This window comes from Rhincodon typus, chromosome 36 (genome assembly GCF_021869965.1).
Source record: "Rhincodon typus isolate 14 chromosome 36, sRhiTyp1.1, whole genome shotgun sequence".
Classification (NCBI taxonomy): Eukaryota; Metazoa; Chordata; class Chondrichthyes; order Orectolobiformes; family Rhincodontidae; genus Rhincodon; species Rhincodon typus.
The window spans coordinates 8750660-8763502 of NC_063367.1; the positions used below are offsets into that span (position 1 = coordinate 8750660).

A 12843-nucleotide genomic window follows, 5' to 3' on the forward strand; every position below is an offset into this window, starting at 1 on the left:
CCCCCCCCCTCACCTCTCTTGCGTATTTATCATCTCGCTGACTGGGCTCTTGTCTCTTTCTTTCCCGAAGTAGTGGCTGTTGAGTATCCGTTCGACGGAGCTTCTCACCATCCGGCCGCAGACAGAGCCCGCTCGCTGGGTTATGCTGGCAGCGGCAGCAGCAGTTGCCCGTCCATCGGGCCGTGCCCTGAGTGTCAGTGCCTTACCGTGTAGCGCCCGCTCCGCTCTAACCTGCTCCCGCCGCCTTCCAGAACCTTCAGCGGCCGCTGCGTCTCCGCCGCCCGCTTATATAGCCTCGCGGGGCATCATGGGCCGCACCCATAAACACATAAGACAACACAGATTATTTTATCCCACAGCCGCCGCACCACGCTGGCTTTTATTGAAATATGTATTTCCTCGCTGGTTATTTTTCGTTTTAATTCTCATCAGGCTATTGTTTTGGTTGGGCCCGTGACGTCAGTGCCTCTGTGATTGACCGGCGAGGGGGGCGGGGCCTCTGTGCTGTTCAAAGTGGTGCCTGGGAACTGGAGAGTGTATGTTTCTGTAGGATAAGGTTTTTGCTGGTTTGGTTTGCAAATTGAACGTTGAGCTTAAAAAGACTTTCAAGAAAGCTATTTGCATTGATGCAGCGTCCTCTTACCTCCTCAGGGTACCCCAAAATGATTCCTAGTCCAGATCCTCAAAGATATTAAGATAAGGGTAGGGCTTAGACAATTAGTAGTAGAGCCCAGGGTGGTGTTGTAGAACAGAGGGACTGAGGGGATTGAGGTTCATTATTCTTTGAAGTGTGTATTTAAGTTAAAAGGTTAAAAAGACATTTGGCATGTTTGCTGCTCAGTCCTTTGAGTACAGGAGTTTGGTGAAGTCTGTTCTGGAATACTGTGTCCAGTTCATAGAATCCCTACAGTGCAGAAGCAGACCATTCGGCCCATTGAGTCCACAACAACCCTCAAGAGCGTCCCACCCAGGCCCAACCCCTACTCTAGACACTATGGGCAATTTAGCTTAGCAAATCCACTTAACCTGCACATTTTTGGACTGTGGGAGGAAACCCACACAAACATAGGGAGAATGCGTAAACTCCACAGAGACATTTGCCCAAGGCTGGAATCAAACCCGGGTCCCTGGTGCTGCAAGGTAGCAGCGCTAACCGCTGATCCACTGTCTGCCCCTGGACTGGTCTCCCGGTTATTGGAAGGATATTATCAAGCTAGAGGGACTTCAGAAGAGATTTACTAGGACATTGCCAGGTATAGAAGGTTTGAGTTATAAAAAAAAAGGCTGGATAGGCTGTGACTTTTCCACTGGAACAAAGGAGATTGAAATGCGATCCAATCCAATTAAAGTTTATAAATAACAAGAGGGAAATAGAGTTAGTGGTAATTGTCTTTTTCCCTAGGATGGGGGATTTCAAGACTGGGGGGGACACATTAAGATGAGAGGAGAGAGATTTTAAAAAAAGAACATAGTATTTCTCCCACCCCCCCCCCACAGAGGGTGGTTCACATGTGGAATGAACTTCCTGAGGAAGTGGTGAATGTGGAAGCAATTACAGCATTTAAGAGATATTTGGATAAGTACATGAATAGGAAAGGTTTGGAGGGATGTGGGCCAGGAACAGGCAGGTGGGACTAGTTTAGTGGAATTATGCTTGGCATGGGCTGGTTGGACCAAAGGGTCTGTTTCTGTGCTGTATGAATCAGAGGGGGATGCAGGAAGCTGGCTTAATGCATGTAACAGAAAGTCAAATTCCTGGGAAAACTAACAGCTTTTGTGGAGAAAAAGCAGAGTTAGTGTTTTGGGGGCCAGTGATCATTCTTCAGAACAATGTAACCACAACTGCATGCAACTACTGTTAAAAACCCATCTGGCTCAGCAATGCCTTTTAGAGAAGGAAACTTGCCACCCTTACCCAGTGATTTGAGATGTGGTTGATGCTTAATTGCCCAGTAGACAGTTAGGGACAGACAATAAATGCCAGCCTAGACAGCTACAACATGAATGTATTAAAAGCAAGTGACAGCAATGAGGAACTTAAATTATCTGAATTTGTTAAGGGCAGGGAGAAGGTTGCAAGCAGATTTAACAGGTGCTCAAAACCATGTGGGGCCTTGAGAGAGGCTGTTCCCATTATTAGAAAAAGGTTGAGAACCATAAAACACCAATTCAAGGTGAATGGCAAAGGGAGCAATTGCAAATGAGGGGAAAAACATTCAGCCCAAGTTTGAATTCAGAACACAGTGCCAAGGAGACAGATTCAATTTCTGGAGTTCTGACAAAAGGGTCAATAAGCTCAGTGTTAACTTTGCTTCTCTCCATGGATGCCACCAGCTTGCTAAGTTTCTCTGGTGATTATTGCTCATGGCAGATTCAATTGTTGCTTTGAAAAAAAGTTAAACAAATATCTAAACAGAAAAGAAATCTACAAGTGCATGGGACCAGCTGATTTATTCTGGTGGAAAGCCAACTTTTTGGACACAAACATTTTATGATGCAGTCTAAGTGCTGCAGCAAGATTGGACACTGAAATTTCACAAAAGATTGAATGAGGTGAATAAGTCATCAATTAATCTGCTATTGTTGCATTAAAGATATTTTTTCCCTCACATTGCATTTAACTTTTGCAAATGACTTTAAATCTGTGCCCTCTCATTCTTGATACATTTACAAGTGGGCACAGTTTCTCCCAGTCTACTGTCCAGACCCCTCATGATTTTGAGAGCTTCAATCAAATCTCTTGACCTTATTCTCTTCAAGGAAAATACAGTCTCAACTTCACCAATCCAGCTTCATAACTTTGATTGCTCATCCTTGGAACCAGTCACATAAACCCCTAAACAAACCTTCCAAAAAAATGGGGCACCTACCAAAATAACTCCACAGAGGCTAGTGTCCTGTCACCAAGTTACTCCTTATTTACACACAAGCAGTCCTTGACTTCAGCACTACCTGTTCAAAATCAGCTTTTAAAAGTATCAGCACCTCTGACACTCCTGTTTTTATCTGTTAGCCAGGACTCCCTGATTGGACCAGATTAACCGCCCTAAATAGGGAACTCATTCTATGAAGTCCAGCTGGCTGGCCTCATTACGATCACTACGTTATGGGTGCACACTACACCAGCTGAGGATTAACTAGTATTTAACATGGGTTCTGCAGAACTTCTTTGCTCTATGACCCTACTAATAAAGTCTAAGAAACTGCATTTATAATTAATTTCTCTCTCCACAAGCTACCTTCAATGATTAATGCACATATACACATAGTAACATGGGTTCTTCCATTCTATTTCAGCATGGATAAGGATGGTGGTGGACTTAGCAATCTTATTGACATTGAATGTTAAGAGAAAATTCTTACATTAACATTCTCTCAAAAAAACTAAACAACTGCGGGTGTTGGAAATCAGAAACAAAGACAGAAACAGTTCTGAAGAAGAGTCACTGGACCACTCAAAACATTAACTCAGCTTTCTCTCCACAGATGCTGTCAGACCTGCCGAGATTGTCCAGCCCAAACTGCTTTTGTTTATATTTGCTCATGCTGATGATGGTCATAGCTTGGCAGTTGTATGCTATGATTGTTATTTGTTACTTATCAGCCCAAGCCTGAAAAATACAACTGTGTGAGCACCCAGTAAAGCCCTTTGCACTGAGGGGAAGCAGCCCTCTGCAGAATGAAGGCACATAAGCTTCGTCAACTCCCAACCCTAAAATCCCAACTATGTCCTGTGATCTATTTCATTCTGAGAAGAAGTGAAGCCATAGGATCATAAGAGCATAGGCCATTCAGTCCATCTGTTTGGCTCCACCATTCAATGAGATCACGGATGATCTGATAATCCTCAACGCTAGGTCTTGCTGCAGATGTAGATGACAGCATCCCTAATCATGTAGGCATTGCCTTTCACAAATCTGCAGGTAATGGTGCTCATTGGAAGAGCTGGTGCAGGAATGATGGGCCAAATGGCCACTGTCTGAGTGGTAATGCTATGATGTAGTGCATCCTGTCATGGCAAAGACCCTCACGGTGCTGCAGAACCTGGTTCCTCTCTTCAGGTACTGCTTTCTCATCCCCAGCTGTGGCCTCCTGAGTCTCATGTGCCTGGTTGTGTTGGCGTTGGCCATTCTCCCTCCTTCTTAACCTCAGCAACATGAGTACAGCTGTTGGGTTAGGTTGGACAGAACTCTGGTGCGGAAGTACTCACCTGTGAAGAGATATCAGGAGCAAACGTTTGTTTTCCATTAGAGACATTGACGTAGTCAAGCTACCCTTTAGAACATAAGAACTAGGAGCAGGAGTAGGCTGTCCGGCCCTTCGAGCCTGCTCCGCCATTCAATAAGATCATGGCTGATCTTTTCGTGGACTCAGATCCACTTGCCCGCGTTCTCACCGTATCGCTTAATTCCTTTATTGTTCAAAAAAAATCTACCTTATCTTTAAAAACATTTACTGAAGTAGTGTCAACTACTTCACTGGGCAAGGAATTCCATAGATTAACAACCCTTTGGGTGAAGAAGTTCCTTCTCAATTCAGTCCTAAATCTGATCTCTCTAATCTTGAGGCTATGCCCTCTTGTCCTAGCTTCACCTGCCAGTGGAAACATCCTTATCAGGCTGATCATGCACTGGGTGCAAGCCTGCTGTCCATCCACCTCTACCTCATGAGGAGCAGCCTCCATGATTGATGAGAGGATGGTTAGCTTCATTGGCTGGATGGTCAGTTTGTGATGTCAAGTGATACCAACATTGTGGGTTCAATTCCTGCACCAGCTGAGATTACTATGAAGGACTGTCCTTCTCAACCTCTCCCCTCGCCTGAGGTATGGTAAGCCATCACTAATTGCTTGTATGTGTGTCTCTTTCTCCAATGAGAGATCAGCCCTATGGTCTGCAAAGATTATGGCAACTTTCTACCATGACCAAAGACTGGTTTCCCTCTTCCTTCATTCTGCCAGATGCAAGATCTTGGTAGCTCACTTTTGGTTATCCCCTGTAGTTCAGTCCTACAATCTTGGAATCCACAGCTTGCAAAACAGTTTAATCCCCCCTGTCCTTAATTTTCAGATACAGGGCCCTGGGAATGCTCCAGCACAGCCTCATGTGAAATTGCCCTGCCACTAACCAGCATCACTTTCCCTATTATTGGTGAGGCATAGCACGGAGGCAACATAGAGAAGGTTCATTAAGAGGATCCCAGGTATGGAGGACATTCATACGATGAGAGGTTAAGTAGGTTGGGCCTATACTCAATGGAAAAATTGGAAATAAAAGGTGAACCTCATTGAAAAATACAAGGTTATTAGGAGACTTGACAGGGTAGATGCAGAAAGGTTGCTTTCGTTTGCAAGAGAGTCTAGGACCAGAGAACGCCATTTTAGAATAAGGGCTCGCAATTTTAAGACACAAATGAAGAGAAATTTATTTTCTCTAAGTGTAGTGAAACATTTTGCTTATAGTAAGGGACATTTGAGGATTTGTTATTAAGTTTATTCAAGGTTGAGGTTAACAGATTTTTAATCAGCAAAGGAATTGAGGGTTATGAGAAATTGGCTGGAAAATGGGCTGAGGATTATCAAATCAGCCAAACTCTCTTGAATGGTGGAACAGACTTGATGGGCTGAATGGCCTGCATTAACCCCTATATCATACAGTCTCTTCTTTTCCTTTCTTCCCAGAATTCAGTGAGTCACAGGTCATGATTGGGACTTTGGTGTTGGGAGTTGATAGAGCTTGTCCCCTTCATTTTCCAGTGAGTACTCCCTATCAGTGCTAAGGACTTGCTGAGTGCTCACGCAATAGTATTTTTCAGTTTCAGTTTCAGTTCCCTCAGTTGATTGTATTTGCACTGTGCTGGAACATATGCAAACAGGTCTCTGGCACCTCCTATTTTTCTGCACATTCTATCTGCAGCCTTCTTTCCTGAGACTATTTAGGAGACAGGTGGTATTCTAAGGAATAGGGGGATACAGCCCATGTGCAGGCAGATGGGATTAGTTTAGAATAGCATCATGGTCAGCACAGACATGGTGGACCGAAGGGCTTGTTCTTGTGCTGTACATTCTATGTTTGTAAATTTATCATTTGATCCACACACCCTCCTAGCCCCCTATATTCACTACGCCTTTCCCCCCATTAGTTCAGCTGGCCTTCTCCTTTTAGTTTCCAATCCCTCTGTCCTTCAATGTCCTTCTGACTATTAGCACTCTCTCTCAAATGGAGCTGAGAAGGTTTTTTTTCCATCAAAGAGTTGTTAGATTTTAGAATTCTCTACCAAAGTCTGAGTGATTGAATGTATTCAAGTCTTTGTTAGATTTTTGATTGACAAGGTATTGAGGGTTATGGGGAAAAAGCAGGAAATTGGAGTTAAGGATTATCATATCAGTCATGATCTCATTGAATGGTAGAGCAGTATTGATGGGCTGAACGGCCTACATATGCCCCTGTATCATACGTTCTCATGCTTTCCTTTCTTCCCAGAATTCAATGAGTCACAGGTCATGATTGGGACTTTGGTGTTGGGAGTTGATAGAGCTTGTCCCCTTCATTTTCCAGTGAGTACTCCCTATCAGTGCTAAGGACTTGCTGAGTGCTCACGCAATAGTATTTTTCAGTTTCAGTTTCATTTCCCTCAGTTGATTGTATTTGCACTGTGCTGGAACATATGCAAACAGGTCTCTGGCACCTCCTATTTTTCTGCACATTCTATCTGCAGCCTTCTTTCCTGAGACTATTTAGGAGACAGGTGGTATTCTAAGGAATAGGGGGATACAGCCCATGTGCAGGCAGATGGGATTAGTTTAGAATAGCATCATGGTCAGCACAGAGATGGTGGTCCAAAAGCCCTGTACTTGTGCTGTACTGTTGTTTGTAAATTTATCATTTGATCCACACACCCTCCTAGCCCCCTATATTCACTACACCTTTTCCCCCATCAGTTCAGCTGGCCTTCTCCTTTTAGTTTCCAATCCCTCTGTCCTTCCATCTCAAACCAGTGAGAATTGGTCGTGTCTCTTGGTGGCTAGTTGGTGTTCGTGTATCTTTACTGTCAGTTTTCTTCCAGTTTGACCTATGTAAAACTGTGAAAAACACGAATACCAACTAGCCACCAAGAGACATGACCAGTTGTCACTGGTCTCAATACACATGGACAAAGAAGGACACAAATTTGACTGGGACAACACATCCATAATAGCACGAGCCAAACAGAGACATGCCAGGGAATTCCCGGAGGCCTGGCATTCCAACCGGAACTCCATTAAGAAACACATTGAACTGGACCTGATATACAAACCACTGAAAAACAGAACAGGAAGTGATGCCAACCACCCCAGCAAACCAAGGCATATAAATAACAAGCAGGACAGAACACCAACGCTTCACCGGAGGCGCACTGACAATATTACCTTGCAGGGTGACGAAACGTCTACAACCAAACACATCGGCTCAGTGAGCAAGTTATCTAAGATTGTAAAGAGATCTTGATCATTTGGGCCAATGGGCTGAAAAGTGGCAGGTGGAGTTTAATTTGGATAAATGCGAAGTATTGCATTTCAGTAAAACAATCAAAGGCAAGACTTATACAATTAAAAGTGGAATCTTGGGTAGTGTTGTAGAGTAGAGAGACCCAGGGGTTCAGGTACATAATTCTTTAAAGTTTATGTCGCGTGTAGATAGGGTGGTTAAGAAGGCATTTAGCACACTTGCCTTCATTACTCAGAGCTTTGAATGTAGGAATTGAGATGTTATGTTGAGATTGTACAGGACATTAGTGAGGCCTCTTCTGGAGTACTATGTTCAGTTCTGGTCTCCCTGTTATACCAAGGATATTATTAAGCTAGAGAGGGTTCGGACAAGATTTACCAGGATGTTGCCTGGAATGAAGGGTTTGAGTTATAAGGAGAAGCTGGATAGGCTGGGACTTTTTTCACTGGAGCGTAGGAAGTTGAGGGGTGACCTTTTAGAGGTTTATAAAACCATGCAGATTATAGATAAGGTGAGTGGCAGGTGTCTTTTCCCTCGGGTGGGGGATTTCAAGCCCAGGGGGCATATTTTTAAAGTGAGAGGAGCAAGATATAAAAAAGACATGAGGGGCAACTTTTTTACTCAGAGAGTGGTTCACATGTGGGATGAACTTCCAGAGGAAGTGGTGGATGTGGGTACAGTTATAATGTTTAAAAGAAATTTACTTAAGTACATGAATAAGAAAGGTTTGGAGGGATATGGGCCAAGTGAATGCAGGTGGGACTGGTCAAGTTTGGGATTATGGTCAGCATGGACTGGTTGGACCGAAGGGTCTGTTCCCATGCTGTATGACACTATGACTCTGTCCCATGAATGAACCAAACAAAATGAACCTGAGAAACCAGAAATGAATCCTGATCGTCAAACCTAACAAAGGTGGTAGAAAAACAGAGTGCTGGAGGAAATGCAGTCGAGTCTGGCAGCACAGTGACTGGATGTGACCTGTTAACTGTGTTTCTGTCTCTCCACAGATGCTGCTAGACTTGCTCGGTTTCTCCAGCAATTTCTGTTTTTGTTTCAGATCTCCAGCATCCACAGTTCTTTGTGTTTATTCTAATAAGGGTGATGCTGTAATATATGAACAGTTGTCAAAGATTTGCCTTGTGCTACATTTGATCCTGAGGTGGGTATCTGATTACCTGTCAGCACCATCATTAAGGTGGTTAATGCCATCCAGTTGACATCTCTTGCTCTGTCTCATCTCAGCTCAGTCTAATGAAATCCTCCCTCATTCATGCCTTTATTAACTCTAAACTCAACTCTGTCAAAGCGTGCTGTCTGATCTCACATATTACACCTTGCATTTGGGCGACATGGTACCTCGCTGATTAGCACTGCTGCCTCACAGTACCAGGGATCCAGGTTCAAATCCACTTCGGATAATTCTCTGTGTGGAGTTTGCACATTCTCCGTGTGTCTGCGTAGGCTTCCCCTGGGTGCTCCGGTTTCCTCCCACAGTCCAAAGGTGTGGAGGTTAGATGGATTGGCCAAGCTAAATTGCCCATAGTGTCCAGGGACATGCAGACTAGGTGGTTTGGCCATAGGAAATGCAGAGTTACAGGGATAGGGTAGGGGGTGGGTCTGCGTGGGATATTCTTTGGAGGTTTGGGGTGTGGACTCGATGGGCTGAATGGCTTGCTTCCACACTGTAGGGATTCTATGATTCTGTAACATTGAGATTATCCAAGTCCTATTCAACCACCACCCCTGTGCTTGCTGACCTAATTTAAGCAATGTCTCAGTTTTAAATGATCATTCCTCTCACCCTCTAGAATACCAACAGGTCCATAACCCTCATCTAGAATTGACACTTCCTGATTTTGACCATTTTATTATTGGTGCCTTCAGCTGCATGGGGTGGAATTTCTGGAAATCCCTCGCTAAACCACTCCCTGTCTCCATCTCTCACTCTCCTGCTTTAAGACTCTTAAGTCTTGGAACAGACTTTTGGCCATCTGACCTGATACATTTTATGTGGTTTGGTGTCAAATGTTATTTTGTGATGTCCTGGTGAAGCGCCTTCGAGGTGCTACATCAAGGCAAGCTGTTGTTGTTCAGTATATCAAAAGAAGAAATTAAATCCAGTTCAGATGAATAATGCATTGGTCTTGAGCAGTGTATCTTACTCTAAATGAGAAGGTCATTCCAACAACAAAGTTTACATAAGGATCACCCTGAAGGATTCTAAGTCAGCTTCTATTACCACATTTGGAACTGAGCAGAGATAAATATATCAGTTACTTCTCATTTGAGATTAAGTAAGTACAGTTTTTGTTTAGACATTAACTTTGAATTCTTCCTCTAGTGTTCTCTAGGACAGTGAACCAATAGACTCACACCCATTTCAAAAATATACATAGCCACAACAAAAATAATCTTTAGTTTATTACAGATTGTGAAAATGAAAATAAATGGGGAAAGACACATTTATTATTTTTAAAAACATCTTTGAATGACTTTCCTAAGTGTGGGTTGTTGGATGAATAAAGCATACTGTACATGAATTAGGCCATTCAGCCCCTTGAGCCTTCTTCACCATTTTTATAAATTCACTTAGTTGGACATGGGCATCACTGGGTAGCCAGCATTTATTGCCCATCTATGTGTCTGGAGTCACATGATGCCAGACCGGGTAAGGACATTAGTTTCCTTCCCTAAAGGACATTAGTGAACCAAATGGGTTCTCCCAACAATGACAATAGTCATCATTAGATTCTTAATTCCACATCTTTATTGAATTCAAATTCCCCCATCTGCTGCGATGGGATTCGAACCCAGGCCCCAGGAACATTTTCTGGATCTCTGGATTAATAATCTAGGAGGTGGAACAGTTAGCACTGAGGACAGAGTTTGGAGTAAAGGTGGGAGTTTGAGGTTGAGGAGGGAGTATTGGGGTCAAGGAGGAAGATTGGGAATTAAGGAGGGAGTGTTGGGGTTGAGGAAGGAGAGTTTGGGTTGAGGAGGGGGTGAAGAAGGGGTGTTGGGATAGACGAGTGAGTGTTGGGGTCGAGGAGGGAGAGTTCGTTCGAGGAAGGAGTGTTGGGATCAAGGAGGGAGTGTTAGGATCGAGGTTGGAGTGAGTCAGTGTTAAGGTAGGGTATTATGGCTGACCTTTGGGCAGATAACAGTCAGGGTTAAGGGGGTTTTAGGGCTGAGGGTGTAGTCAGATCAGACCAGGGAGGTGGAGCTATGAAGGGGAAAATCTGGAGCCATGAGATCTCTGTGCTGGAAAGCAGGTGGCAGTGTATTGAAGTGTGTTATAACCCTGTGTTGTGCATTGTCCCGCTTTCCTCGTATAAACACAATTCCCCACTATTAGACGACATTTCGTCCATCTAAACTGGCAGCAGGAAATGTAGCCTTTGTGGGGAAAGCTGGATAGTTTCCAGTTGTTTACCAACAGTGCAATGAGAAAGTGCATGAGAAAGTGCACGAGCCTAACAATTGGGAACTCGAGAAACCCCTCGGGTAAAACATGAACTGCCTGGAAAGAACAGGTTAGAGAAGTGTTTGTGAATACTCATCAGCTGATGCTAAAATTAGACACACATGAATCACAGACGGGGGCTCTCCTTTTGGAGAAACAAGGTGCCAACTCGTCACTTTACCTTACCAGGAGTGGCAGCAGGGGACCAGTTTAGAATTTATAGCTCTTAAAAAGGAAAATAAATCAATCTAAATGAAACACAAAGCCTGTGGGGAAAGGGTGGGGTGGGGGGGCGGGGCAGGGGTGTGTGGTGGAGAGGGTGGGTACAGGGGATGTGCAATTCAGAAACCCAGTCTAATGTTCAGTCCTAGGTCTGAAGCTGTGATCCAATGGACCCCAATGCAAGCTGAGAGAACAGCACCTCCCTTTGCACTTTGGCACTCTACAGCTTTCAGGACTCAATGTTCAGTTCAACAAATTTGGACTGGACCTGTCTCCATTTCGATTATGTCCCCCACCCAACAATGTCCTGTTTGGGTGGGTCTGTTCTCAAAAGACCTACTGATTACTGTCTACCATTAACACCTAGACTGAACCTGTATCACTCCTCTACCATCATAGTATTTTGTGCTGGGCACCCTCACCATCTGTTCCACTTACTTCTCCCTTTATCAACAATATAAAATGCCATTGTTTCTCAGGGCCCTGCAGTTCCAAAGAAGAGTCATATTAGATCTGAAGTGTTAATTGTTTCACACAGAGGCAGCAATTTAGGGCAGCACACTGTCTCAGTAGTTACAGCACTGCTGCCTCATAGCTTCGATTCCAGCCTCAAGCGACTGTCTGTGTGGAGTTTGCACATTCTCCCTGTGTCTGCGTGGGTCTCCTCTGGGTGCCCCGGTTTCCTCCTGCAGCCCAAAGATGTGCAGGCTAGGGTGGATTGGCCATGGGAAATGCAAGGTTACAGGAACAAGGTTTAAGGTGGTGGGGCTGAATGGGATGCTCTTTGGAGGGTCAGCATGGACTCAATGGGCTGAATGGCCTGCTTCCACACTGTAGAGACTCTATGACTCCACAGACACTGCCAGACCTGCTAACTGTGTTTATAGAGCTCTGGGGACATGGGTTCAAATCCTACTATGGCAGCAAATGAAAATTAAGTGCAATTAATACATTTAGAATATAAAACTAGCCTCAGGGATGGTAATCATGAAATTGTCATTGACTGTTGTTAAAAAAAATCTCCTTCACCAATGACCTTCAGGGAAGGAAATCTGCCATCCTTACCTGGTCTGGCCTACATGTGACTCCAGTCCCACAGCAATGTGGCTCACCCTTAACTGTCCTCTTAAATGGCTTAACAAGTCACTCATTTCAGGATTGATTAGAGATGGGTAATAAATGCTGGCCTTAATCACCAATGCCCCAAAAAAGAAATAAAAAAACTTTGAAAGGGTCAGAGTTTCCTGATCCTGGCTCACTCTGGCTTCTTTTTCCCCCTAAATATTCACCATCTTTGTTCAGCTGAAGGTGTTTCTTACTAAATCCCTCAGTTTAAGTGGAAACAATCCATATTTCCATTGCAAATCTGAATCCTCTACAGAAATGTTTCTCAACTAGTGGGCTCAAACAGGAACAGACAAGATGAACGCAGGAAATATGAACACAGGAAAGAATTCCTGATGACTAAGGAGACCAGAACTGAGGCTCACGTCTAAGGATTCTGTAAATAAAAACTGAAAGAACTGCTGATGCTGTAAATCAGGAACAAAAACAGAAGTTGCTGTAAAAGCTCAGCAGGTCTGGCAGCATCTGTGAAGGAAAAAAAATAGAGTTAACGTTTCGGGTCCGGTGACCCTTCCTCAGAACTCAGAACTTCCTCAGAACTGT

General features: G+C 44.0%; 1 protein-coding gene across 1 annotated transcript in view; it reads right to left on the bottom strand.

Annotated features, from left to right (window-relative positions):
• Positions 1-288, bottom strand: part of LOC109911167 (ornithine decarboxylase antizyme 2-like) — a 15622-nt gene extending 15334 nt beyond the window's left edge. The window contains 1 exon segment of the mRNA XM_048617293.1: positions 14-288. Within this exon segment, the coding sequence (XP_048473250.1) occupies positions 14-111 (98 nt within the window). The 5' untranslated portion in view covers positions 112-288.
• Between the last annotated feature and the right edge of the window lie 12555 nt (positions 289-12843).